General features: G+C 41.1%; 1 protein-coding gene and 1 pseudogene across 1 annotated transcript; both read right to left on the bottom strand.

Annotated features, from left to right (window-relative positions):
• Positions 1-88: 88 nt before the first annotated feature.
• On the bottom strand, positions 89-27,508 carry MOGAT1 (monoacylglycerol O-acyltransferase 1). The gene is made up of 6 exons (XM_060106982.1): positions 27,415-27,508; positions 13,664-13,842; positions 12,888-13,092; positions 10,527-10,701; positions 9,771-9,970; positions 89-243 (listed from the first exon to the last, which is right to left on the bottom strand). Exons 1-6 carry the CDS (start codon positions 27,506-27,508, stop codon positions 89-91), a joined length of 1,008 nt encoding a protein of 335 aa, XP_059962965.1.
• On the bottom strand, positions 17,372-18,036 carry LOC132495175 (oligosaccharyltransferase complex subunit OSTC-like; annotated as a pseudogene).
• Positions 27,509-27,618: the final 110 nt, after the last annotated feature.

The following is a 27,618-nucleotide window of genomic DNA, read 5'->3' on the forward strand; positions in this document are numbered from 1 at the left end:
TATCAAAGAAAAAATTTAATTTATTTAAAATATTTGTTCTTTCAATGGGATAGTCTCTCGCCCTCTTGCATGCCTTCTAAGAGGACAGTTATCTAAAAATGAGAGTTTCATTTTCTGGAATACCATACTTCCCTTTGTGCTCCTCAAATAATTTCCTTAGCTCCTCCATATAGGTCTGATGCAACTCCTCAATCTGCTCTGGGGTTGGGTGCAGGGTCTGATGAACAGGGATTGGGCGGCCAACTGCAAAAACAGAGAATACATCATACGTAAGAAATCAAAACCACTCCACCACAAACTACCACCTCTAATGGACAGCCCTAGAAAGATCTCCTGCTCCTCTTCCTCCTCCTCCTCCCCACCACCACCATCTCCATCACCCACCAACAACACCACAATAATCCACAGCCAAGGAAACTTTAAAAAATATAGTTGTGGGTGAGCCAGAGTCCCCGAAGAGGCTGCTCCTTTAACCCTGTCCTGTCTGAGCGAAGAACAGACGCCCTCCGGCGACCTACACGCAGAGGCGGGGCCAAATCCAAAGCTGAGACCCAGGAGCTGTGAGAACAAAGAAGAGAAAAGGAAACCTCTCCCAGCAGCCTCAGAAGCAGCGGATTAAAGCTCCACAATCAACTTGATGTACCCTGCATCTGTGGAATACATGAATAGACAACAAATCATCCCAAATTGAGGAGCCAGGAGTCAGGGCTGTGCCTCTGAGGTGGGAGAGCCAACTTCAGGACACTGGTCCACAAGAGACCTCCCAGCTCCACATAATATCAAACGGCGAAAATCTTCCAGAGATCTCCATCTCAACACCAGCACCCAGCTTCACTCAACGACCAGCAAGCTACAGTGCTGGACACCCTATGCCAAACAACTAGCAAGACAGGAACACAACGCCACCCATTAGCAGAGAGGGGGCCTAAAATCATAAAAAGTCCGCACACACCCCAAAACACACCACCAGACGTGGACCTGCCCACCAGAAAGACAAGATCCAGCCTCATCCACCAGAACACAGGCACTAGTCCCCTCCACCAGGAAGCCTACACAACCCACTAAACCAACCTTAGCCACTGGGGACAGACACCAAAAACAACGGGAACTACGAACCTGCAGCCTGAAAAAAGGAGACCCCAAACACAGTAACATAAGCAAAATGAGAAGACAGAAAAACACACAGCAGGAGAAGGAGCAAGATAAAAACCCACCAGGCCTAACAAATGAAGAGGTAATAGGCAGTCTACCTGAAAAAGAATTCAGAATAATCATGGTAAAGATGATCCAAGATTCTATTTCCAAGATCCAAAATCTTGGAAATAGAATAGAGAAAATGCAAGAAACAGTTAACAAGGACCTAGAAGAACTAAAGATGAGTCAAGCATTGATTAAAAACACAATAAATGAAATGAAAAATACTCTAGATGGGATCAATAGCAGAATAACTGAGGCAGAAGAATGGATAAGTGAGGTGGAAGATAAAATAGTGGAAATAACTGCTGCAGAGCAAAATAAAGAAAAAAGAATGAAAAGAACAGAGGACAGTCTCAGAGACCTCTGGGACAACATTAAACGCACCAACATTCGAATTATAGGGGTTCCAGAAGAAGAAGAGAAAAAGAAAGGGACTGAGAAAATATTTGAAGAGATTATAGTTGAAAACTTCCCTAATATGGGAAAGGAAATAGTTAATCAAGTCCAGGAGGCACAGAGAGTCCCATACAGAATAAATCCAAGGAGAAATACGCCAAGACACATATTAATCAAACTGTCAAAAATTAAACACAAAGAAATCATATTAAAAGCAGCAAGGGAAAAACAACAAATAACACACAAGGGAATCCCCATCAGGTTAACAGCTGATCTCTCAGCAGAAACTCTACAAGCCAGAAGGGAGTGGCAGGAATTAATATAATTTAAATTAAAGTGATGAAGGAGAAAAACCTGCAACCAAGATTACTGTACCCAGCAAGGATCTCATTCAGATTTGATGGAGAAATTAAAACGTTTACAGACGAGCAAAAGCTGAGAGAGTTCAGCAGCACCAAACCAGCTTTACAACAAATGCTAAAGGAACTTCTCTAGGCAAGAAACACAACAGAAGGAAAAGACCTACAATAACGAACCCAAAACAATGAAGAAAATGGGAATAGGAACATACATATCGATAATTACCTTAAATGTAAATGGACTAAACGCTCCCACCGCAAGATCTCCCAATCAGAATCTGTCAGGCATGCCAGTTCCCATCCCTTTTTCATTTTACTGGCTGCCTGCCGTGGTCACACCATCTCTTTTGGTAGCAAATAAAGAGCTTTCCTTCTCAGCAGACGCTGGATTGTCAGGACGCTTGTGGTTTTGACTTTGAGTCAAATGAACTACTGTGCTGGCTGCAGCTGGGAGATAAGAGGACATCGCTGTGTGTGCACGTCAGCAGCTCGCTCCTCTGTTACAGCTGACAGCCAGACCACAGTGCTCTATTATCACTGCCTGGGAAATCTTAACTCATGAGGCAACAGCCCTCTATTCTGGCTCTGTTTAATGTCATCCTAAAAAAAATGAAAAGAAGATATATCTTCACTGCTAAGTATCTGTACTAGAAAACATACATAATCACAAGGATTCCACTGTTTGTAATGGTGGAAAACAAAACCAACCAAAAGTCTTAATAGAAAAAAACATTAAACAAACCACAGACCATTCATTCAGTGGAATCCTAGGCAGCAATTTTTTTAAAAACTAAATAATATTTTTGTAACTGTGTATGGTGACTTATTGTGGTGATCACTTTATAATATATACAAATATCAAATCAACACTTGAAGCTGGTATATGCAATTATATCTCAATTTAAAAAATGAAATATGGGGCCTCCCTGGTGGCGCAGTGGTTGAGAGTCCGCCTGCCGATGCAGGGGATACGGGTTCGTGCCCCGGTCTGGGAGGATCCCATATGCCGTGGAGCGGCTGTGCCCGTGAGCCATGGCCGCTGGGCCTGCGCATCCGGAGCCTGTGCTCCGCAACGGGGGAGGCCACAACAGTGAGAGGCCCGCATACCACAAAAAAAAAAAAAAATGAAATATGTATGTATGTACACACAGAGAGATGTTGAAAATGTTGTAGGTGGGGAAAAGTTGTAAAATAACATAGCATGATCCTATTTATTAAAAATTTCTATATCTAGGTGCATTATAAGCTTTTAGTGCACTGAGCAAATCTACAAGGTACACTGATAGCCCTTACCTGGAGGGATGAAGGTAAAGATGGGGGAATTTACATTTTATCTGTATTGTATGAATTTTCTACAATGAGAAGGCATTGGTGTTATCTGTATAATTAAAAATGAACTAATTAATTTTTTAAAACCTAGCAATTTCTACATGTATTTTAAGAAATTTATGTAATAAATAACTTTTATCTCACTTGTGTCAGATTTTGAGAGACTAGATATACGTGGCTCCACCTCCTGCTGTCCTCAGTCCTCTCTGCTACTCATTGCGCCCTCTGCTGGCCTGATGCTGCTACCTATGCCAAGAGTTGAAAATGTACAGGATGTTCAGTGAACGGCAAACTGCTTACTACATTTGATTAGCTTGGGCGTGAGGTCAAATGGGGCTGTAGGTAACAGAACGGCACTCGCAGGGCTTCCTTTGCCCACCCGGAGTCTCCCCATGCTACATCCAAGGTTCGATCCATGTTAGTAACAAAAGGTGATTAGTTAAGAAGATACCAGAGAAAGAAGGAAGTGATAAATATCAGTAGAAGGAAGTGTGACAATAGTATGGGAGGTAAGGGAGCACAGAGAAGGGAATGTATATACACAAACACACACACATATATTATAATATGTTATATATTAAGAAGATATCTATCTATATCTATCTATATTTATATACAATGTTACACATAATCTATATATCCTATGTATAGATATATAATCTCCTTATCACAACATTAGTATTCTCAAATTGCTAAGTTTTTAACCATATATAGCCTCAAGAAGCTCCTATACAGTTTTCCTTGAAAGCTTGGATGTCAAACATACATAGTAGACATCAATCCTTTGTAATTTAACATAACTATCTCGCTGTCAGTGTGGTTGACTTTTTTTTTTTTTTTTGCCACAGCTTGCAGGATCTCAGTTCCCTGACCAGGGATTGAACCCAGGCCAAGGCAGTGAAAGCACTGAGTTCTAACCACAGAATGGCCAGGGAACTCCCATGTCAGTTGTGGTTGAAATACAGACTAGGAGAGGCTGAAACGATGGGGTGGAATTGGGGGCTGGTGTTGCACAAGAAGCACCAGGCTAGACCAGATCCAGCGCTAGCTCACCAGCAGGTACACCGAGCTAGTAAGTAACTTCTTCTCTGGCCTTAATTTTCACATGTACGCAATAAAAGAGTAGGCGACCTTGAAGCTTCCATCCAGCTGTGATCTTTGTTGTTGTTTGAGGAAAGAAACTGAGAAATTTACGTGCTCATTGAGAAATCTACCTGCAAATCTACTAGCAAATTTGTGGTGTTATAGAAATAGCTTCTGTTTTCTTAGTGACATTATCCCAAGAAGAGAGGTTAAGTGCAGCTATTCTGGGTGGGAGGGGGGATTTATAAAGAGATACAGTGGTCTAAGAAGATGAAGAGTGTAGTTCCCAGCTTACTTCAATTAGGGCTTGTGAATTCTGAATTATTGAGTCTTATTTCCTGAGATATCCTACAGCTAATTCCAATCCTGTTCTTTTCCTATTAATGGTTTTATTCTATTTCAGATAGTTCTTCCAGAGAGCTCAAACACGCTCATATAAATTGAATTTGTCATCATTAGATTTTTCCCTTTAAACTGTGAGACAAACACCGTCATACTTGTCTTTCTCTTATTTACCCACAGAGAAACTGAGATGCTGAAAGTTTCTAAACTATATATACACATACACAAAAACAAACAAACAAAAACCAAAGGAAATGAAGATTTAAACCCAGCACTTCTGCCCCTCATTACTAAACTAACCCAAAATTGGATTAGAGAGTAAGAACCTTTCTCAATTATTTTTTAGGGATACATACAGAGGTAACAAAACAAAAACTTGCAAATCTGAGAAGGGTCCCCAGAGCCCTAGAAGACCAGAGTTCCCTCTCTCCACAAAAAGGAGATTTTTACTATCAAGGAGAAGAAAGCTGTTTTCCAGTAAGACTGGGTTAGTTGCAGACTGCTGCCTGACTCCCTTTTTATAACACAAAGGAAAAACCAGATGCATCAGGCTGCTCTGGAGGTAGAACTCCTTGCCCTGGAAAAATCAGCTAACATCTACTTGTGGCAGAGTCAGGAACCTTAGCTCTTGTTTATGTTTCGGTGCTTTTTATAGCTGGCATGCTCCTTTGTTCCCTTTTCAATTCCATCCAACAATTCAGGATTAGTTATGTCTTTATTGCCTTACACAGCAGTCTTGCTCTAATTTCTGTGATGCTGTGTTGTATTTACCTAGATGAAGAATAAGCAGCTTCACGAGCTATTGTATTTGCAGCTGGAGAAGAGCTTGGAGATGGGAGTTATTTTCTTCTCATTGAGGCAAAGAGTAGATATTTCACAATTTCTCTGTAATTGTGAAAATTTTACAGAGTTTTCTGTCTCTAATGGTCTCGCATAGGAATTACTCTTTCTTTAGATGCTACATAGCCATACACAAGAGAGAGACCAGGCAGAGAGCTGGGCAGAGTGGGGTTTGGGAAGAGTCGAAACCTGGGTTCAAGTAAACCTCTGGCTTATGATGGAGCCTCAGAAGACGCCCAATGTTAAGTATGTGTGTATATAAGTATGTATATGTATGCACACACACACACACACACACACTCGTGAACATTTACTGAGCACTTAATACATTGTACTGGGCACCATACTAATTCCTTTATTATTACCTCCTTTAATCCCTACTTTACAATTTAAATTAGGTTCCCTTTCCTTCCTTTCTATTTCAGAAAATCCATTAGCCTGCTTTTTTTCCCATTAGGATAGAATAATGACTTGAAACAAAATGGACTACTTTTGTCCTCCAGTGGTTCCAAACCAGTTTTATTTAAATAAGGTACATTCCCTTCCCTAACTTTTTTTATCAAAAAAAGAAAAAAAATTCAAACCTATAGAAAAAATAATACAATAAGCACTTGCATGCTCTTCCTCTAGACTCACCAGTTTTAAACATTTTGTGCACACACACACAGTATGTATATGGATATACACATGTATTATTATTTTTATTTTTGTAGAACCATTTGAGAGTAAGTTGTAGACATCATTGATTCGATCATGCTATCAGCCTTAAAACTGCTCATGCTATAAAGACGAAGAAAAGTTGAAAACCTATTCCAGCTTAAAGTAGGCTAAAGAAAGTGAAAATTAAATGTAGCGTATGATCCTGCTATGGGAAAAAAAACTGCCCCCCACCCAAACCCATAGCTAAAAAGAATGTTATTGTGGCAACTGATGAAATTTGAGTATGGCATGTACACTAGTTAATAGTATTTAATCGACGTTCAATTTCCTGAATTGCACTGACATTATAAAAGAGAATAATCTTGTTCTTAAGAGATAGACATAAAAGTAATTAGGAACAAATGGTCATGTTGTTTGCACTTAAACAGTTCAGCAATAATAACAGTAAAAGGTGTATTTATGATACCATTAGAGAGAGAGAAAAACCATAGCAAAAATGTTAACTGGTGAGTCTAGGAGAAAGGCACACAGGAGTTCGGTTTACTACTCATGAGACTTTTCTGAACATTTGAATTTTTTCAACATGACATTTTAAAACTTAAATCCAACACATACTAGGACACATGAAATTTCCTCTTTTAAATAGCAAGTTTCCCTTGTATTTTACTTTCTTACCCAAACAACTTTCTGTCATACCACCTGTACCGGCTCTACGACTTGAACCTAATAGTAACATCTTAAAAAATTTTAATATGTACTTGTTCTATTTCTGAAAACTTAAGAATTATAATCAGACAGGCCTAAGTAAAGACAATTTGTGAATCAACAAATTGGTCTTTAGTTATGCAACATTCTTGCGAGGAACTGCGACCCTTTACACACTGTTCTTAAAGTCTAAACTCATTTCCTTTTTCTCTCCCAGTTGTCATGATGGATGTGACATTGAAATCAGTTTCTCTCCATTATTATGTAATAAAATATAATCTATGTGAACGCTTTATTGTTCTTGGATAAACTGATAATAACCTGGATAAAATATATAAATGACATGCTATTTGTGACACATAAAGAAAATATATGGTAGCTTCTTTATAAATTATGTCCATTATGACCCTCAGGAAAGAGGAAAAAAGGTCTTGATGGAGGATGCAGAGAAACCTGATGGTTTAGCAAAGTCTGGTGTAAGAAATAAGCAGAGACTGATGATGGCACCTTAGAATTAGCCAGAGCACATTTTTAAAGGGATTTTAACTAATAGGACATTAACAGACAAAACCATTACAGTCCTAGTGAATCTTAGTGAATCTTGCTCACACTGCAATGAATGCTCTGGGGACTTCCCTGGTGGCGCAGTGGTTAAGAATCCGCCTGCCAATGCAGGGGACACGGGTTCGAGCCCTGGTCCAGGAAAATCCCACATGCCGCGGAGCAACTAAGCCCGTGCACCACAACTACTGAAGCCCGCGCTCTAGAGCCCATGCTCTGCAACAAGAGAAGCCACCGCAATGAGAACACTGCAATGAAGAGGGGCCCCCACTCACCTAAACTAAAGAAAGCCCAGGCACAGCAACAAAGACCCAACGCAGCCAAAAATAAATAAATAAAATAAATATATCTATTTTTAAAAAATGAATGCTCTGGTTGAAGTTGCTGATGAAGTGGGGTCTGAGAGATATGGGGGAAAACTATTTACAGGATGGAGAATCAGAGCATCTCTGGACACCTGGGAGTGAGAGGATTATAGATGCAGTAATGATTTAGGGTGAATTCAACTAATATCTAATGAGTTCTTGTGATACAAGGTAGAGTTAACTCTTTTTTTTTTTTTTTTTTTTTTTTTTTTTTGCGGTACGCGGGCCTCTCACTGTTGTGGCCTCTCCCGTTGCGGAGCACAGGCTCCGGACAGGCAGGCCCAGCGGCCATGGCTCACGGGCCCAGCTGCTCCATGGCATGTGGGATCCTCCCAGACCGGGGCATGAACCCGTGTCCCCTGCATCAGCAGGCGGACCCCCAACCACTGCGCCACCAGGGAAACCCCAACAAACTCTTAATTAAGTAGAGGGGGGAGCAGAAGGACCCCAAAATAACTTGCCACTCTGGACGCTGCCTGAATTCTGCTTGGGGTGTGTCAGGGAGTCAGCAGAGAAACAGCTCTGGGTTTGAAGCGCACTGATTTAAAGCAGAAATGAGCATAGTAACTTAGATCATGGTTTCAAAATCATGTTGTGTTTTATTCTCTGGCGCACGTGAATGATACATAGATTTGCTTTTGTTTATGGAACTGTAAATAACTTATCCCTAACTTGTGTTTCTCCAAGTAAATAAAAGTCTTTAAATACACATGGTCTGAGGGTCTGGTTCACACAAACCAGGCTGCTCTTAGCCGTCTGACTCCCACCTGACCACCATAAGAGCATGCAGCTGAGTCTTTATGAAACATGCATATTCTTAGCTTGGTTTTTAAAAGGCTTCACATAATAGCAGGATTCTGAGGATGCTAGAGACTAGAATTGGTGTTTCTGATGTAATTGTTCGGGGGTAAGGGGAAGGATGCACTGAAGCAATTTTCTTTTGTTCTGAGTCTTTAAAGAGATGCATGCTTGACAGGCATTAAGTAAAAAACAGAGCTATGGGGCTTCCCTGGTGGCGCAGTGGTTGAGAGTCCGCCTGCCAATGCAGGGGACGCGGGTTCGTGCCCCGGCCCGGGAAGATCCCACATGCCGCGGAGCGGTTAGGCCCGTGAGCCATGGCCACTGAGCCTGCGCATCCGGAGCCTGTGCTCTGCAACGGGAGAGGCTGCAACAGTGAGAGGCCTGCGTACCGCAAAAAAAACACAAAAAAAACAGCTATAAACACGGAAGGACCTAGAGAGGTGAGCCAGACAGAGACAGACAAATACCATACGGTATTGCTTATATGTGGAATCTAAAAAAAAAAAAAAGATACAAATGAACTTATTTACAAAAAAGAAATAGACCCACAGACTTATGGCTACCAAATGGCAAAGGACGGGGGGAGGGATAAATTAGGAGTTTGGGGTTAATGTGTTCCTCATCCTCCTCCCCCATTTTAATCCCCCCACACGTGCCATTTTTAAAGATAAAATCAGTCTATATTAGAATACATGTATCTAGTTGGGGAAAAAATGCTTTTGCCGTATGAGCTGATGCCTATGTGAACTGAACATGATGAAGACATCTATTACACAGAAATGTTCACATATTAATAGACTCTGATGTAACGTGTTCAAAGAACTGCTATGTTGTAATCTGCTAGTACAGAGAAATAGAGTCATCATAGAGTATTAGAAATTCTATTTCTAAAATTGAATTCTATTTGTAGTTCAATAGCAATATTTTTAAAATAATTGATTCCCATTCAAATGGAAATCATAGTCATTTCATAAATAAAAGACAGACTGTAAACGAAGCTCAAATAACACCTATAGGATTATTATTTTAGGAAGTTCTTACTCAAAGTTATTTCAGTAACAATAAACATAGCTCAAAGTAAGGTAATCCTTTTTACTCAGTTTAACAGGCCTCGAGTCTTTGATGTACATACCAACAGTGTGGATGGGTTTCCTATAGGGCATTAGGCCAAAATTGTATTGAAAAATTCCTCTGGCGTGGAACAGTGGCAAAGCAAATCCCATGATCTTCTGTAGTTTCTCCTGCACAGTTCGAAGCCATGAGCCTTCAGGGTTGCTAACTTGTTTAAATAGTTCATTTTCACCAAAAGAAAACACTGGCACCAAATAAGCACTGCAAATAACAAGGAGGAAGAATAAGCATTTTCAATGAAAAGGATTTAAATATTTCATTTAGCCCAGCTGACTTTTACAACAGATTCCAAATAATTCTTTAATGTTCCCAAGCCTCCCTACAGTGCCAAGTTCATGTTCCGTACGTTGAAACTGACTTATACTTGAGGTCCTTTGGGGAGGTACCTCAGCAGTCTTAGTGGTTTGTGGAATTTTATTCTATAGAAATTCAAGGTTCCAGGAAGCTTCTTTGTCATCTGTGGTTTTGGCCATGGTTCATTTGTTCATTTGGCTGGGAATTTATACTGTGCATATAAAATTTTGTGGTTTTTTGTTTTCCTCTTATAGACAAGTTGAATTGCTGGATGCCATGACATTGAGTTACCTTAGTGGGAAGGCTGTATTTCATTCTCCATAAACATTTACATCTGCTTTCATTGGGAAGCCGATTAGGAGCTCCGTCTTTAAGGGCCAGAAAAATTACTTTACTTCTTTGTGTTCATTTAATAATGTGTCCACTTCCCTGACCCAGTTGCCTGAAATGAAAAGCCACTTACCCATGGGTCAAAGCAATTTTCACAAATCCCTTCCGCTGGCGGATGAACAGAGTGAACTTTCCAGGATGGGCATCCAGTGATTCCTCTGCACCCCCAAGCACAATGACTGAGATGTTTCCACCTCCTTCCTTGCTTAGCACGTGAGACACACTTCTCCTGGAAACTGAGACTGACCCTTAGTGAATAAAACAAAAGGCGTTAACTAATTGCCCTTTTACACTCTTATCATAATAGTCTATGGCACCAGCAAATATTTCACAGAATTTCCTAGACTGCTTACATTTGGAGCAGTTTGCAGGTTTATAATTTTTTCATAGCCGAACCTTTGGTAATAGATTCCATTAATAAGATCTAACATTCTGGCAGGTGACAGGGTTAGGTCTTTAAAATGTCACTTGCTTATTACTAGGTCTATCACTTGTTCAGGTAGGTTGTGTACTGCTCATTTCTACAGATTCCATTCATATTGCATTATAAGTGAAAGGTGCCCCCAGAGTTGTTCAGTGTACAAATCTGCATAGGTGTATGTGGTAGTCTTGCTCCTTATTCTGGCAGATCCTTGCTCACAACCAAACAGTATAACCTCCAAGAGGTTGCCCTGGATCTTTTGAACACACAATGGTCTGTTTTCAGGTATTCTTTATGGATTCTTATTTCTCAGACATGGATTTATAATGTAAATGGTTTCAAAAATTCAGACATCTGACAAATAACCTACATCAATTGCTAAACCCGTGCGTGATTCCCAAATGTCTAGTTTGACTTTGGTAAATTGTTTATTTAAGATGTAAGTTACATAATTGTTCAGCCTTTATATCAGCCTTTCCCATGTAAAAATAACTTTAAAGACTCCTTTTCAGATTTTAAATGGACTATGTACTCTTGGAGGAAAATACTATGAACTCTTCGAGGAAAAGAATCACAATGAAAACAAAACAACTTGTGACCCATATTTCAGAGACAACCACTTTTTAATGTCTTATTGTTTCCTTCCATTCTTGATTTTATCCGTTTTCTTTTTTTTAGTCATAAAAGAATGTGGGGCTTCCCTGGTGGCGCAGTGGTTAAGAATCCGCCTGCCAATGCAGGGGACACGGGTTCGAGCCCTGGTCCAGGAAGATCCCCCATGCCATGGAGCAACTAAGCCTGTGCACCACAACTACTGAGCCTGTGCTTTAGAGCCCGCGGGCCACAACTACTGAAGCCCACGCACCTAGAGCCCATGCTCCATACTAGAGAAGCCACCGCAATGAGAAGCCCGCGCACCGCAATGAAGAGTAGCCACCGCTCACCACAGCTAGAGAAAGCCCGTGCACAGCAACAAAGACCCAATGCAGCCAAAAATAAATAAATATTTTATTAACTAAATAAATAAAGGTCAGAGCCTTGAGAATGGGCTATCCTGTATGTTAAAAAAAAAAAAAAGAACGTGTTAGTTTTATCAAGACACGACCCTTCGTCTCTTGAAGGAAATTACATGCTCATTTTACTGTGGGTTCCTATTATTGGGGGAATATAAAATTAGGACAGGATTCTGAATGATCAGCGACTCTCTGAAGAGAAGAGGCGGAGGAGGGTAGGTTAGAGGGTAGAGAACCTGAGCGCAAATAGGTGTGAGCTTTCCCTGAGTTCAAAGCCACGGCCATTCTACTCTGCGTGCCCTGAGTCAGAGCTGGAGGCATTGCTTCCACTGGAAAGAGGGCCTCGTGGATTTCCAGACACCTGGCAGTCCTCATTGGCCTCTGGACACTTCTCAGTTTCCTCCTGAGGCTTCCCTTCTTCAGGCCATGTTTAAATGCTGCTATTTCTCAGGGCTGTTAGGGACTAAATGTTTACGCTCCTCCAAAATTCATATGTTGAAACCTAACCCCCAATAGGATGGTATTGGGAGGTGGGGCCTTTGGGAGGTAATTAGGTCATGAGAGTGGAGCCCCCAGGAATGGGGTTAATGTTCTTATAGGAAGAGGAGCAGAGCTGGCATGTTCTCTCTTTCCACCATGTGAAGATACAATGAGAAGATGGCCATCTGCAAACCAGCAAGTGGGCCATCACCAGACACCAGATCTTCCCAGCTTTCAGACTGTGAGAAATAAATTCTATTGTTCAAGCTACCCAGTCTATGGTATTCTCTTACAGCAGCTGAACTAAGACAGGCTCCTTTTTCGTCCCTGTTGTTTTTAACCCTATCTCTACACGTGGCACATGGATTCAAACCCCACTTATGTGTGCTGAGTTCTCCCAAATCCATCTCCTTAGAGTTTTACTCTAAGAAACTGTAAACCCAGCTGGTTTGGGAGGGGACATTCTGTGTGGTCCTGCCCACCCAGAACCCTAGAGAAACAGTGATCTGCCTTCACTTACCACCACTCATCAGATATTCTCGGAAGAACGGACACCGGAACCAAAATGGAAGCACGTGAAGATACGCAGTAAGGCCAGGAAACAGCTCCTTGAAGTTTGAATAATTTGTACAAAAGTTTCCAAAGGCTCCAGCAACAAGCACTCCATGGGGGTGAAACCCAAATATGTAGTTGTGACTTGGATTCAAATCCCAAGTTTTGACGAGCTACAGTGCATTTATATTGACATAAAAGAATAAAATGTTCCCTGATTAGTTTCCAATAAGAAACAGAAGGACTCAGAATTAGTTCTACGTTCAAGAGGAAATGAAGAACATGACTCATTTTCGTTTCCTGGGGTAGAGCTGTTTCCAAATTTTTAAACTGTTTCCTGAACCCAGAGCCCCTCATACACAGCCTTCTAAATTTTGTCAATTTAGGTTAGACTCCATTTAGTAACTTGGGCTGAATTGCAGGCTCTCTCCCTCTAAAAAGGGAAAAGCTTGAAAAACATGTGATAAAAACACATTTGAATTCTTTTCCCAGCTTAAAACCATACTATATAAAACAAGTCTAGGGCTTCCCTGGTGGCGCATGGTTGAGAGTCCGCCTGCCAATGCAGGGGACGCAGGCTCGTGCCCCGGTCCGGGAAGATCCCACATGCCACGGAGCGGCTGGGCCTGTGAGCCATGGCTACTGGGCCTGCGCGTCCAGAGCCTGTGCTCTGCAACGGGAGAGGCCACCACAGTGAGAGGCCCGCCTACCACAAAAAAAAAAAAAAAAAAAAAATCTACTCACATGAATTGGAAAATAGTCCTTAAAGTACCTCCAAATGGTCCAGCTTCTGACCCAGTCAGATCTCCTGCCTCCTTGCTCTGGGGTTTGCCAGTCAAAGTAAAGCCATGTCAAATAAGGGATGTAGAGGAACCAGTAGTTGTATATGATCAGGAACACAATGACTCCAAGGCACACCTGTGCTGTAAGAAAGGGGAAGACCTCAGGAATCAGGGTCAGTTAGCATCTACTCACTGTACTGTACAATCATTCGCCCAAGGTAGGGGGAATCTAATATATACAAAGTGTGTTCAACTGAACCTTGGTTCAAGTGAGGTGATGTAACAAGACAGGAATGGTACAGTATGACCTAACATTTCTTGGATGTTTAGTATATACCAAGTACCATATTGTGGATTCCACCAAAATATTTTTAAATTTAATCCTCATATCGCCACAGCATCAATGAAGCCGCCCTAGCGCTCCTAACATTCTTTTTATAAGAGGGAAAAGAGCAGCTTAGGGAGGTTAAGTGAATTGCCCAAACGACACGGAGGTGTAAGTGGCTGACCTGTCTAAATTCAAGGTGCATTCTCAAAGCCCATGGCCCTACACCATCTCCCCGACATGATACATCGAGGAACTGTCGCTGACAGGACGAATTCCTACTACAAGTGGTCACCTTGACTGAGCAGCCATTATGCACGTGCCCATGAAGAGGGCACATTCCAATGACAACCTTCATGTCCCGGAAGTCTATTGCCAGAGGTAGACATGGCACGGTGGGACTCGACACCTTAGCTCACTTACCACTTCTCTTGACATTTCGTAATGACAGAGCAATCTTAATTGCTTGTGCACCTAAGGCTGTAGCTTCCAATAGATGAAGCAGGAATTGATCAAACTTGACCTGGGCAGTAGGGACAAGAATAGTTGCCTTAAAGTAATACGTTAAGCTAAGCTAGACATTTTCTTTTTATGCCTGTGCTATGTGTTGTACTAAAAACTATTTATGAAAAGAAAAATATATCAATGGGGCGGAGCACAAAGACTTAAAGCCTGGCACAGAGTAAGTGCTCAACCAATGCCAGCTACTACTATTGGGTTAAGGAGTGCCAGGACCTCTTTCTTCTTTATTATGTGCTACAGTCTCTAATCTAGTACTAACTTTGGTCCCCCAAGCTCCTATCCATTCTCACCTTTATGAAAAAGAGCTTTGTCCCCAAACAATCCATCATGGTATCTGACTTGAGCACCTTGATCTATTATTGTTTTATAGCTATAGATGTAGGTATAGATTTGGGTGTGTTTTTTTTGGCAAAAACAGAACACATGTTTATATTTCTAGAAATATATAAATCAATACATTTCCCAGTATAGATTTAACCCAAATACTGAATTGAACCCATTAAAGGACTGACTTGCTCTCTCCAGGGTGGGTTAAAGGTTAAAAGTGTGTGAAAGGTTAAGGAAGCATGTGCCCTCCACCGTTCAGTGGGGTGTTTTCTTGCATTCTGAAAGTTTCCACGAGTCTAGAAGTGAGGCCAAAAGAGTGTCCTCTGCCCTCATTCCTACCAAGATCACTCTATTTTGATTTACCTGCTTCCTTCTACCCAGGTCTGTGTGCTGACAATGTACCCCTGTTAATTAATTTTATTTTATTAAAATGTGCAAAACATTTACAAGAAACATAAATAGGTCTCATTATTCTCTACCCCAAGCTGAATCAGGTGAGCTATGATGGAGCAAGGGAGGGAGGGCATAGGTACTGAGTAGTAACTGTCTCGCATGGGCAACATTATTTACTCCTGCTTGCAACCCTCTGTCCCCATTTTGCAGTTGTGGAAACTGAGGCTCAGGGAGTTTGAGTGTCCAAAGGACTTGAACCTGGATCTGCCTAATCCTTAAACCCAGGCACTTTTTTTTTTTTCTTAGAAAACCAAACTATCCCCAGCTAATGGTCCTAACACCAAAAACATGTGTTTATTACAAGTACATAAGCAGGTTCATAAACATAAAGAATCAGGCACATGAAAGGTTTTATTTTCTTTACTATAAAGGTGGAGAAACTAAGACCAAAAGCAAATTGACTTAATTTCAACCACAGAGTGAGTCAAAAGTAGGTCCAGAAACAAAGTCCTCCGGCTACTAATTCAATGGTCAACTCACCCAACCACATTCCTCTAGGTGAATACACACTGCATGTCTCTAACATTTATTATGTGTTTTGCATGTACAGTGGTTAAGACATGGATGGGAAATTGGACTCCTTATGTTGGAATGTGCCACCAACCAGCTTCCTGACCTGGGGTGAGGTCTTTTACTTCTTGAGCCTCGATTCCTTTACCTGTGAAATGGGCTAATAACAGCACCACTCTCCAAGGACTGTTGGGGGAATAAACAGAGAGATGTTACACTGCCTGGCACAGAGCAAGCGCTTGACAAATGGGAGCCATTTTTATAATAACTGTGTTTACTAGGATACATTTGGAGAATGTAAAAAGTAGAAGCAGACAAGATAACACTCATATTCCTGTCACCCAACAAAAACTACTGTTAAATTTTCCTGTCTTTTTCCATCAAACAGGTTATGTTTTTTTAACACAGTTGATCACACATATTTTTTATTCTGTATTTGATCACTTACGATTATCTCATCTTAGCTGCTTGGTATTATAAATTTGGCATTAAAACCTCTCCATAAGTGGGTTTTTTTTTTTTTTTTTTTGGTACGCAGGCCTTTCACTGTTGTGGCCTCTCCCGTTGCGGAGCACAGGCTCCGGACACGCAGACTCAGCGGCCATGGCTCACGGGCCCAGCCGCTCCACGGCATGTGGGATCTTCCCGGATCAGGGCATGAACCCGTGTCCCCTGCATCGGCAGGCGCACTCTCAACCACTGCGCCACCAGGGAAGCCCCCATAAGTGTTATTTTTAATGACTGAGCAACATTCCATTGGTTGTCAGTACTAATTCAAATTCTTTTGTTTTTGAATATTTGGGCTTCTAACAACTTTTCTCTAATAACATAATCTTGCATAAAGATTCTATTTCATATCACAAACAGCACCAAAATAGTTTTTTAATCCCTTGATCCTAAATTGGATTGAAAGCAGAAAACACTATAAAAACCAGGTGACTAGATCACCTCTATTTTCTATTTTTATCCCACTAAGCAATCCAAGGTAACACGATTCTCCTAAACTGGAGGTCAAACAGAAGAGAAAGTTAAAAATATTTACTCCAAAACATTGTGCAGCTCGGAAAACTAATGTTGATACTTTAAAAAAAATTGTTTAGATTCACAAACCAAGTTGCACTGAAGGCCTAAATTTCAGCTGCCTTTTTTTTTTATTAGAAAAATTATTTATTTCTTCTCCTTTCATACATCTTATTGTTCAGGAAACAGTCTTACATACATATCTGAAATGATGTACTGTCACACACTCTGTTTAAAGGCAAGGCACCACAGGTAAAGCTGATCAGCTGTCCAGAGTTCTCAGCTTATGGGATCTCACTTCCTGATTTTACATTAATTTCTGAAGGTCAGAAATGTCATCTCCAAAAAATGTTAAGGGGTTTGTAAAAAATTAATCATTTTATTCAATATTATAGTTGTAAAAATGAAGTATATTTTCTTTAAGAAATAAAAAAAAGAAGAAAATGCCACTTAACATCGTTGGTATGCCAGTATGGGCCAGCAGGAAAAAATACCGATAAGCTTGTCTCTTTGATACCAAGAAGGCATTCTAGTCCAAGCTATAATACGCTTCCTATGTTTTCACTAGATGTTTCTTTTCTGCTGCTTTTCATCCTTTTCCATATTTCATATCAGAGGACTGGTACAACCTTTAAAACTTCATTAACAGGAGCAAATTCAGTATCCACCGATTTCTTCTCAGAAGGCACTCTAACCCATCAGATAGCCCGGCAGTTTCATTCTCATGAATACCGTAGCCATGGAAAAACTCGGTAGGACACAGGAGAATCCAATGAATAGAAGGAGAAATCTATTGAGTTTGGGAATGTTTGGTGCATTGGATCGGTCCAGGATTATGAAACCTAAACCTCCCATTGTAAACAAGAAGCTGGATGGGAGTCCTTCCATAATATATTGTCCATTTACTCCGTAGGCCAAGAAAGCTACTGGTCTCTGATGCCCATGTTCATCAGTCATGGAGCGGACACTTGGAGGTTCGACAGTAACATCATAAATGATTCCTCCGGCGATGAGGAAGTAAGACACCACCACCGCTCTGGTGGTACATTGTCATGGCCGACGGCATGTGCCCCCAGGGCAGCTTCTTCAGCTTCAGGTTGGGACATTCGAGCACTAAGAACGGGACTCGGTACAAACTCTCCATGTTGGTGGCGGCAGGGGCAGCTGTCGGCCGCCAGCCCCACGCACCACCCAGGAACAGCTCTTCTTTTTTTTTTTTTTTTTTCTTTGGCTGCATCACAGTGTGTGGGAATCTTAGTTCCCCGACCGGGGATGGAACCGTGCCCCCTGCAGTGGAAGTGCAGAGTCCTAGCCACTGGACCGCCAGGGAATTCCCCTAAATTTCAGCTTCCTTGACTTGGGTACATTCTGGATAGGAAACCACAAGTCAGCCCCCAATCACTTATACTCTATTTTTACTTAACTGCCATAGATTCTACTTTCTCTACATCATTGAGGAAGCTGCCTCCTGCTATTTTTGTTTTTTGAGGTGAAATTCACATAACATAAATTAGCCATTTTAAAGAAAGCGATCCAGGGCTTCCCTGGTGGCGCAGTGGTTGAGAGTCCGTTTGCCAATGCACGGGACACGGGTTCGTGCCCCGGTCCGGGCAGATCCCACATGCCGCGGAGCGGCTGGGCCCGTGAGCCATGGCCGCTGAGCCTGCGCGTCTGGAACCTGTGCTCCGCAACGGGAGAGGCCACAACAGTGAGAGGCCCGCGTACCGAAAAAAAAAAAAAAAATTTAACTTGTATGTGTATCCCTTCCACTTGTATCCAAAAATTTTCATTTTTCTCCCTGGGAAAACTGTTTCTATACTTATTTTAGCCATTTAACATAGTATGGAGAAAGAAAACAACTGAGAGGCAAGCAAAATCCTTTAGCACGTCACATTCTTTTCCTTTTTATTCCTGAGGCATTGTATTTCAAAACATCAATCGGTGTCATCTGCTGAGTATAAGAATGTAAGTACAACATTCCTCTAATTTTTAAAATTCCTGCTTTAAGAAAACTTGCCTCTCAGAATTTCTTAGGATGAGGATGGGGCTCAAAGACAAATCTCAGAACACTTTGCAGAATTTTTCAGCCTAGTATTCCTCATATGTGGGTTTGCTCCATACCGCCTTTTAAAAGTATTGCCGTACAAGGATCTGCATTTTCCTTGTTTAAAAGTAAATTCATTATTGGACCTATTTCTTTGCCTAATGAAGTCAAATAAATTATAACAAGGATCCAGTTGAAACCAGTCCCATTTTCATACTATTTCAGAAAGCTTTACAAGCTGAAGGACAAAAGAAGCACAAATACTTTGTATACCTACAAACTGAAAACCACATAAATAATCCATGATAAAAGAGGCACAATAGTGTTCATGCAAGTCCAGGAATCTAGTATGAATCACTAGAGTGAATGCTAAAATGTGCTCCCTCAAAATTTTCCAGATTAAGGGAGACTAAAAAGATGTAACTACATACAACATGTGGATTCCTTTGCTATAAAGGACATCAGCAGGACAATCGCTGAAATATGAATAGGGCCTCGGGATTAGGTCATAGTACAGCAACACTGTTATTTTTCTGATTTGGATAATTGTACTGTGGTTATGTAAGAGATATATATTAGGAAATATGTGCGGAAGTAGTTAAGGATAAAGGCAGACCATGTCTGCAACTTACTCTTAAAGAGTTCAGATGATGATGATGATGATATACATGTGTAAGAGAGAAAGATAAAGGAAGCATGGTAAAATGTTAACATTTGGGGAATTTGATGAAGAAATATAAAAAATTACAAAAAAACTTACAATTATTATTTTTGAAGTTACTTCAAAATAAAAAGTGAAAACAATTTTAAGGGCCCTCCCTGACACCTACAGAATCAAAATCTCTGGGGAATTTGCATTTTAACAAGTCCCCAGGTGATTCTTAGATATACTCTAAAGTTGAAAACTTCTGATATAAATAAAATCAACAGTGGAAGACTCAGCATTTTTTGACGTCAATTTTCTCCAAATTAAACTATAAACTAATCTCAATCAAAAAGCAATTCCAATGAAACCCCCAGCAGGCTTTTTAGTATAAACTGACAAACCAATTCTAAAATGCATATGAAAATGTAAAGAACCTATAATAGTCAAAACAACTCTGAAGAAAAGAACAAAGCTTGAGGGCTAACACTATCTGATTTCATGAATTATTATAAAGTCACAGTAATCAAAACAACATGGTAATGGCATCAAGATAGATAAACAGATTAATGATACAGAATAATCCAGAAATAAATGCACACATATATGGACAACTGATTTTTGACAAAAGCACAAGCCCAGTGCAGTAAAGAAAAAACAGCTTTTTTTTTCTTTTGAACAACAGAGCTGCAACAATTAAACATATGCCAAAAAAATGAACTTGGACCTTGTACTACATACAAAAATGAACCCAAAATGGATCATAGATCTATATGTAAAACCTAAAACTATAAAACTTGAAGAAAACATAGTAAATCTTTGTGAACTGGGATTAAGCAAAGATTTCTTAGATATAACACCAAAAACACAACCCATAGAGAAAATATGGATAAGTTAGACTTCACCAAAATTTAAAATTTCTGCTTTTCAGATACACAAAAGATAACCCATAGACTGGAAGAAAAAAATCTATGCAAAGTGTATGCCTGATAAAGGACATGTATCCAGAAGAACACAAACTCTCAAAACTCAATAATAGGAAAGCAAGCAACCCAATCAAAAATGGGCAAAAGATTTAAACAGGTACTTCAACCAAGAAAACATACAGGGACTTCCCTGGTGGCACAGTGGTTAGGAATCCGCCTGCCAGTGCAGGGGACACGGGTTTGAGCCCTGGTCTGGCAAGATCCCACATGCCGCGGAGCAACTAAGCCCGTGAGCAACAACTCCTGAGCCTGCATGCCACAACTACTGAAGCCTGCGTGCCTAGAGCCCACGCTCCGCAACAAGAGAAGCCACCGCAATGAGAAGCCTGCGCACCACAACAAAGAGTAGCCCCCGCTCACCACAACTAGAGAAATGCCGTGCGCAGCAACAAAGACCCAACACAGCCAAAAATAAATAAATAAAACAAATAAATTTATATTAAAAAAATGAAATAAGACTAAATTAAAAGAAAGATTATTTTAAAAAAAGAAAACATACAAATGGCAAACAAGCACATGAAAAGATGTTCAACATCATTAGACATCAGGGAAATGTGAACGAAAGCTACAATGAGAGACACCACTACACACCTGTTAAAGTTGCAAAGATTAGGGGCTTCCCTGGTGGCGCAGTGGTTGAGAGTCCGCCTGCCGATGCAGGGGATACGGGTTCGTGCCCCGGTCCAGGAGGATCCCGCGTACCGTGGAGCGGCTGGGCCCGTGAGCCATGGCCGCTGAGCCTGCGCGTCCGGAGCCTGTGCTCCTCAACGGGAGAGGCCACAGCAGTGAGAGGCCCACGTACCGCAAAAAAAAAAAAAAAAAAAAAAAAAAAGTTGCAAAGATTAAAAGGACTGCCTATATCAAATGATGGCAAGGATATGGAGCAACTGGAACTCTCATACGGTGCTGGTGGGAATGTAAACTGGTACAATAACTTGGGAAGAAAGTTTGGCAATTTCTTAAAAAGTTAAACCTGCTCCAACCTGATCAACCATTCCATTCCTAGGTTTACCCAAGAATAAAGAAAGTATACATTCATTAAGACTTGTAGGTAGAAGTTCACGGCAGTATTATTGATAATAGCTACAACCCAAATATTCATCAACAGATGAATGAACAAACAAATTGCAATATATTCACTCACTAGAATACCACTTTGAAACAAAAAAGCTATGAACTACTTAATACACATACAAAAAGAATGAATCTCAAAATAATTATATTCAGTGAAAGAAGCCAGACCCCCCCCCAAAAAAAGAGTACATATGCTGTGTCTCCATTTATATAAAACACTAGAAAATCCAAACTAGTATTATGAATGACAGCACCACATTAAGTGGATGCTTGTAGATGGGGGAAGGAGGGGTTACAGAAGGGATATGAGAAACCTTTGGGGATGATGGCTATATTCACTATCTTAATTGTGGCAATATTTTTTTCGGGTGTGCATATGTGACAACTTAAACTGTACACATTAAATATGTGCAGTGGGAATTCCCTGACAGTCCAGTGGTTAGGACTCTGAGATCTCACTGCCAAAGGCCCTTGTTCAATCCCTGGTCGGGGGACTAAGATCCCACAAGCCGCACGGCACAGCCAAAAAATAAAATAAAATAAATATGGGCAGTTAACTGTTTGACAGTGTCACAATAAGGCTGCTTAAAGAAATAAGTAAATAAATAGACCCATTCAGTAAAAGATCACAGTCTCACCACATGGTCTTAGGTAAGATACATACCTCTTGAGCTTCAGTTTTCTCACCTAAAAAAATAAATCTAGGGCTTCCCTGGTGGCGCAGTGGTTGAGAGTCCACCTGCCGATGCAGGGAACACGGGTGTGTGCCCCGGTCTGGGAAGATCCCACGTGCCGTGGAGCGGCTGGGCCCGTGAGCCATGGCCGCTGAGCCTGTGCGTCCGGAGCCTGTGCCCCGCAATGGGAGAGGCCACAACAGTGAGAGGCCCGCGTACCGCAATCAATCAATCAATCAATCAATCAATCAAATAATTCCTGCCACAAGGAGTTGTAGATAGAAGATGATCAATAAATGTTGTCTCTCTCCTTTTCAGTTTTCCACTTTTCAGTTAGCAGGTTGGTAGCACACAAGCTAGTAAAGTAATGTTTCCGTTTCTTGAATATTAAGATTGGAAGATAGGTGATCCAGCAATTCCACTTCCCAGCATTTACTGAAGGAAATGAAATCACTATCTGGAAAAGATATCTGCACCCTGCCATGTTCACGGCAGCATTATTTACAATAGTCAAGACGTGGAAACAACTAGTGTCCATCAACAGATGAATGGATACAGAAAATGTGATATATACTACACATATGAAATAGAATATTATTCAGCCATGGAAAGGAAATCCTGCCATTTGTGGCAACATGGATAGACCTTGAGAGCTTTATGCTAAGTGAAATCAGTGAGGCAGAGAAGGACAAATACATAATCTTACATGTGTGGACAAACAAAACAAAAGAACAAGCTCATAGATACAGAGAACAGATTGGTGGTTGCCAAAGGTGGAGGTATGCGGGGGGGCCGGGGGGAGGCAAAATGAGTAAAATTGATCAAAACGTAAAAACTTCCAGTTATAAGATAAATAAGTCCTGGGCATGTAATGTACATACAGCATGGTGACCATAGTTAACAATACTGTATTGCATATTTGAAAGTTGCTGAGAGTAAATCTTAAAGATCTCATCATAAGAGAAAAAAAAATGTGTAACTATGTGTGGTAATGGATTTTAACTAAACTTACTGTGGAAATCATTTTGCAATAGACATATATCAAATCATTATGTTGCACACCGAAAAATAATACAATGTTATACGATTGGAAGACAGGCACTTAACATTTATCTCGAGGAAACAGTATTTGATTTCATGACTAAATGAAACATTTTACTTTTTAAAAAATACATATATATATATCCCGGGCTTCCTTGGTGGCGCAGTGGTTGAGAGTCCGCCTGCCGATGCAGGGGATGCGGGTTCGTGCCCCGGTCCGGGAAGATCCCACATGCCACAGAGCGGCTGGGCCCGTGAGCCATGGCCGCTGAGCCTGCGCGTCCGGAGCCTGTGCTCCGCAACGGGAGAGGCCACAACAATGAGAGGGCCGCATACCGCAAAATAAAAAAATTAAAAAATAATAAAAAATTAAAATTAAAAAAATTAAAAAATATATCCCAAGTGCTAATAGCTTAAACTCATTTCCTGATGGTGGAAAGAAAAATGCATTCCAAGATTTTGATTTAGAGACTTTAAAATACATAGTTAATAAAACTTCTCTTATCACCATTGGAAGGAGATACTACATGAACTCCTTACTTTAAAATAATTAAAATGGAAAGAAATAGGTAAGCGTTTATATTGCCTTTACTGTAAGACTTGAATTGTAGGGTAATCAATGGCCCTAGATGATGAGGAAAAATTATTCCTGGCATAAATTCTAGTTAATATGTGAAGAATGAATGATAGAATATGAAAATTACCATTTTGTAGTCCCAAATAAAACAGGTAATTTGGTCAAGGATCATTAATGGAGACTAGGTGAAAGGTCAACGGTCAACAGGGAACTTTTATCTGCAGCATGTCAATTACCACCCCTCACCTTACTTCCTACCTGTACCCACTGACCACTCTCAGGCGCTAATAATGGGACGGCTAGACATCATGTGCATTCGGACATGATGCAACATGAGCACACACAGCACCTCGGAAAAGGACTTGCAAAAAGCTTTCACCTAAAGCTAATCAAACCTTTAGCTCCAACTTCCATTTTAGAAGAAAGACAGGGAATTGAGGAACATGTTAACCCTACAAAATAGCAATCAGAGAACTCCTGAAGGTGACACATCTTGCAGGACAGATAACCTGGCTTCTTCAATGCTTCACTGACAAGAAAACAAATGAGGGAAAAACTGTTCTCAATTAAAAACTAAATGCAACCCAGGGGGCTTTTTTGGATCCTGATTCAAGTAAGTCACACATAAAAGTGTATTGGGGGCTCAATTTTAGGAAATACGAATATTGACTTGGTTTAGATTATTTTAAGCAATTACTGTTAATTATGCTACATGGGAACAATGTTACTATAATTATGTAAAACGATTTTATAATAGGCATGCTAAAGTACTTGGGATTAAAATTCAATGTGATTTGCTTTAAAATATTTTTGCAAAATAGGTAAAACTAATATAGCAAATTGTTAAAATAATTATAAATCCAAGTGATGGGTATATGGCAGTTTATACCCTTCTCTACTTTTCTGTGTGTTTGGAATTTTTCATAATAAAATTTCCAAAATATATGATAATACAAAATAATATGCTCCTAGTAACACGAATGTCAAATGCATGCAATAAGAGCATTTAAATGAATTGTCTGTCAAGCCACTGTAGTTTGATTCAAATTAGGACTGGTGGGCCACGTCTAAGTCATTAGTCCATTCACATGTGACACGTAAGGCTCTACCACCCACCTTGTGACCCTGAGCAGTTACTACACCTCCAAGCTCTATCTTTGGAAAATGAGTACAGGGGTTAGCCCCTACCTCTAGGGTCGCTGTGGGGATTTACATACATGAGTTGATACAAATAGGGACATGTGGGGTGGACCACTTCCCTTTTGGGTGACAGAGTGAAGACATTCAACCAGTACTTATTGTGTGCCTTCCATGGGCCAGGCACGTGCTGGGTACTCCCTCACTGGGCCTGTAAACTAGGATGTATCAGGGAGGAAGAAATTTTCCTCGACCCTCCTACATTCCTCTGGCTGATCTAAGAATTAAATTGACATGAGACAGATTAATGGGAGAAAATCAAACAAAATTTTAATAATATGTATGCCTGGGGGATACCCAGGAAAACTGAGTAACTTGCCAAAATGGCCAAAACCCTCCCCTTAAATACCATCCTCAGCTAAAGACAAAAAAGGATACTGAACGTGGGTTAAGTCAGTTATGAGACGTTATCAGGAAAATCACAGTAAGGAAGGGTAAGGTTTTATGCAAATTTAAGTCCCTGCCTTCTTCATTGGTAGGTTTCTAGAGATTTGGTCATCATCCTCTTCCTGGTATACAGCAAGGGAGACACCCTTACAAATAGAGATTTCCCTTATAAGTGTAAATGTTTCTTACAAAAGGGTAACTCCCGCTAGGTTTTCAGAATTTTTCCTATGTCTGCTGCTTCTTAAAAAATAACCAGCTTAAAATAATTAATATACCAAAGAGACATATTTTGGGATGGCGAATTCTGCTCTCCTACAGATGTCAATAGAGACCTTTCTCAAGTAACCACAGACATAACACAAATACAAGCAATGATAAGGGCCATGGAAGGAAAGGACAGTGGGCTATCAGAGATGTGCTGGCTGATGGGCAAGAAAGTCAGTCTCCAGGTTCAAGGCATTAAATTGGACAGCGTAGTGGCTAAAGCAGGAACTCTGGGTACAATATTTAGGTTTGCACCCAGCCCCTCCACCTCCTACTAACTGTGTGACCTTGAAGAGTTCACTTCACCTCTTAGTTCCCTCCTCTGTACAATGAGCGCAGGAAGACACAGTCCTTACCTCATAGGGCTGTTGTGAAGATTACATGGTTACTAGTGTATGGTGCTTAGATTTGTAGAGGCAGATGGCAAGTGCCAAGCTGTAGCTGGCAGAACAGGACCTGACACACACGAGGCCCTCGATAAGTGTACCTGTTACCTCAGTGGTACTTTGGCCTAGAGCAAAACAAAGGGTAACGCTGTCTCAACAGTTTGGCCTAGGAGGACTTAATGAGTTAATTATTTGAATTTCCTTTTTAAGTAAACTCTAGCTGTACTTGGAGAATTTATTAAAAAAAAAAAAAAATCCCGATGTGCAGGTTCCTTTCTGAAACAAATGAATTCAAAATTCTAGGGATAGAGCCTGGGCATCTTATTTTTTAGAAATTCCTCCAGTGATCTTAATGTGCAGCCAGGGTTGAGAACCACTGATCCAGGCATTCAAAATGTAACATGGTTTCAAAATGGTAAACCTCTACAGTGTAATGAATTTATTATCACTGTGGCCTGGACAGTGTACAACCCATGATCTTATAAAACACAAATGACTTTAGCCTTCTGAAGAGTTTAAGTTCGCAGTAATTCCTGTCCTCTTATACCCCCTCCTCTTCCCTGACCCTCCCCATGCCCCCGCCCCCCTCAAGAGCAGAACAAACATCCAGAGAAAAAGCTCCCAGATAAGCCCCCTGCCCCATCTAGTGACTGGCTCCTGTGCATTTCTACATGGGCTTAACTTGGGAACTGGCTAGAACACACTCTCCTGGGTCGAATTATTTACAGACAGAGGCCATCCAACCCAACCTAACGTGTGGTGCAGTCTTCTTTGCACCAAGGTAGCTTTCTGCATCCGGAAAATCTTAAACACGGGAAAGCTAACCCAGATATTTGTTATGAGGGTGGGGATAAGGAAGGAATCAGGTTTCAAATCCTTGGGCATTGCTTTTCCATTTATGAATCAATAATTCAAGAAACGAGTTTATCTACTTTTGAGGGGCTTAAGTGCAATGTCCTATAGCTCGATTGGGTCGTGGTTACACTTGGATGTATATATTTGTAAAAACTCATCGAGTTAAAATCTGTGCCTTTTACTGTGGGTAAAGTACACCTCGAGTTTTAAAAACAGCACAGGGGAAAATGAAGTCGCCAATCAGTGGCTTGCTATAAGGTTCACGTGGAAAGATTTATCAAAGAGGGGAGTCCTAAATTAGCTACAAATGCCCTCTGTGACCTGCCTGCTCTGGCTTACAAGGGAAGTAGTGATGTCCGGGACGGGGGAGACGGAGCCCCAGGCACCGCGGTGTTTCGCTCGGATCTTGCGCGGCCGGGAGTCCTTACCGAGCAGAAGGAAGGACAGGACCCACTGCAGCACCGCCGCCGTCTGCAGCCGCCGCGCCAGCGGGATGTTGAGCGGCGCAAACTCGACCTTCATGGCCCGGCCGGAGCGAGGACTGCGCCGAGCGCTGCCGCCTGGGACCTCGCTGCTCCGCGGCGCCTGCCGGGTGTGTGCTGCCTGCCGGCCCAGCGCCCGGCACCCCGGCG

Source organism: Mesoplodon densirostris, chromosome 8 (assembly GCF_025265405.1).
Source record: "Mesoplodon densirostris isolate mMesDen1 chromosome 8, mMesDen1 primary haplotype, whole genome shotgun sequence".
Lineage (NCBI taxonomy): Eukaryota > Metazoa > Chordata > Mammalia > Artiodactyla > Ziphiidae > Mesoplodon > Mesoplodon densirostris.

Excerpts from the sequence above, each read along its gene's own strand:
- MOGAT1 (XM_060106982.1), bottom strand. The coding sequence starts at position 27,508 with ATGAAGGTCGAGTTTGCGCCGCTCAACATCCCGCTGGCGCGGCGGCTG. Across the intron at positions 13,843-27,414 it reads CCTGTCCTTCCTTCTGCTCG|CACAGGTGTGCCTTGGAGTC; the intron begins GTAAGGACTCCC and ends CCTTTCTTACAG. Across the intron at positions 244-9,770 it reads GAAACCCATCCACACTGTTG|TTGGCCGCCCAATCCCTGTT; the intron begins GTATGTACATCA and ends CTGTTTTTGCAG.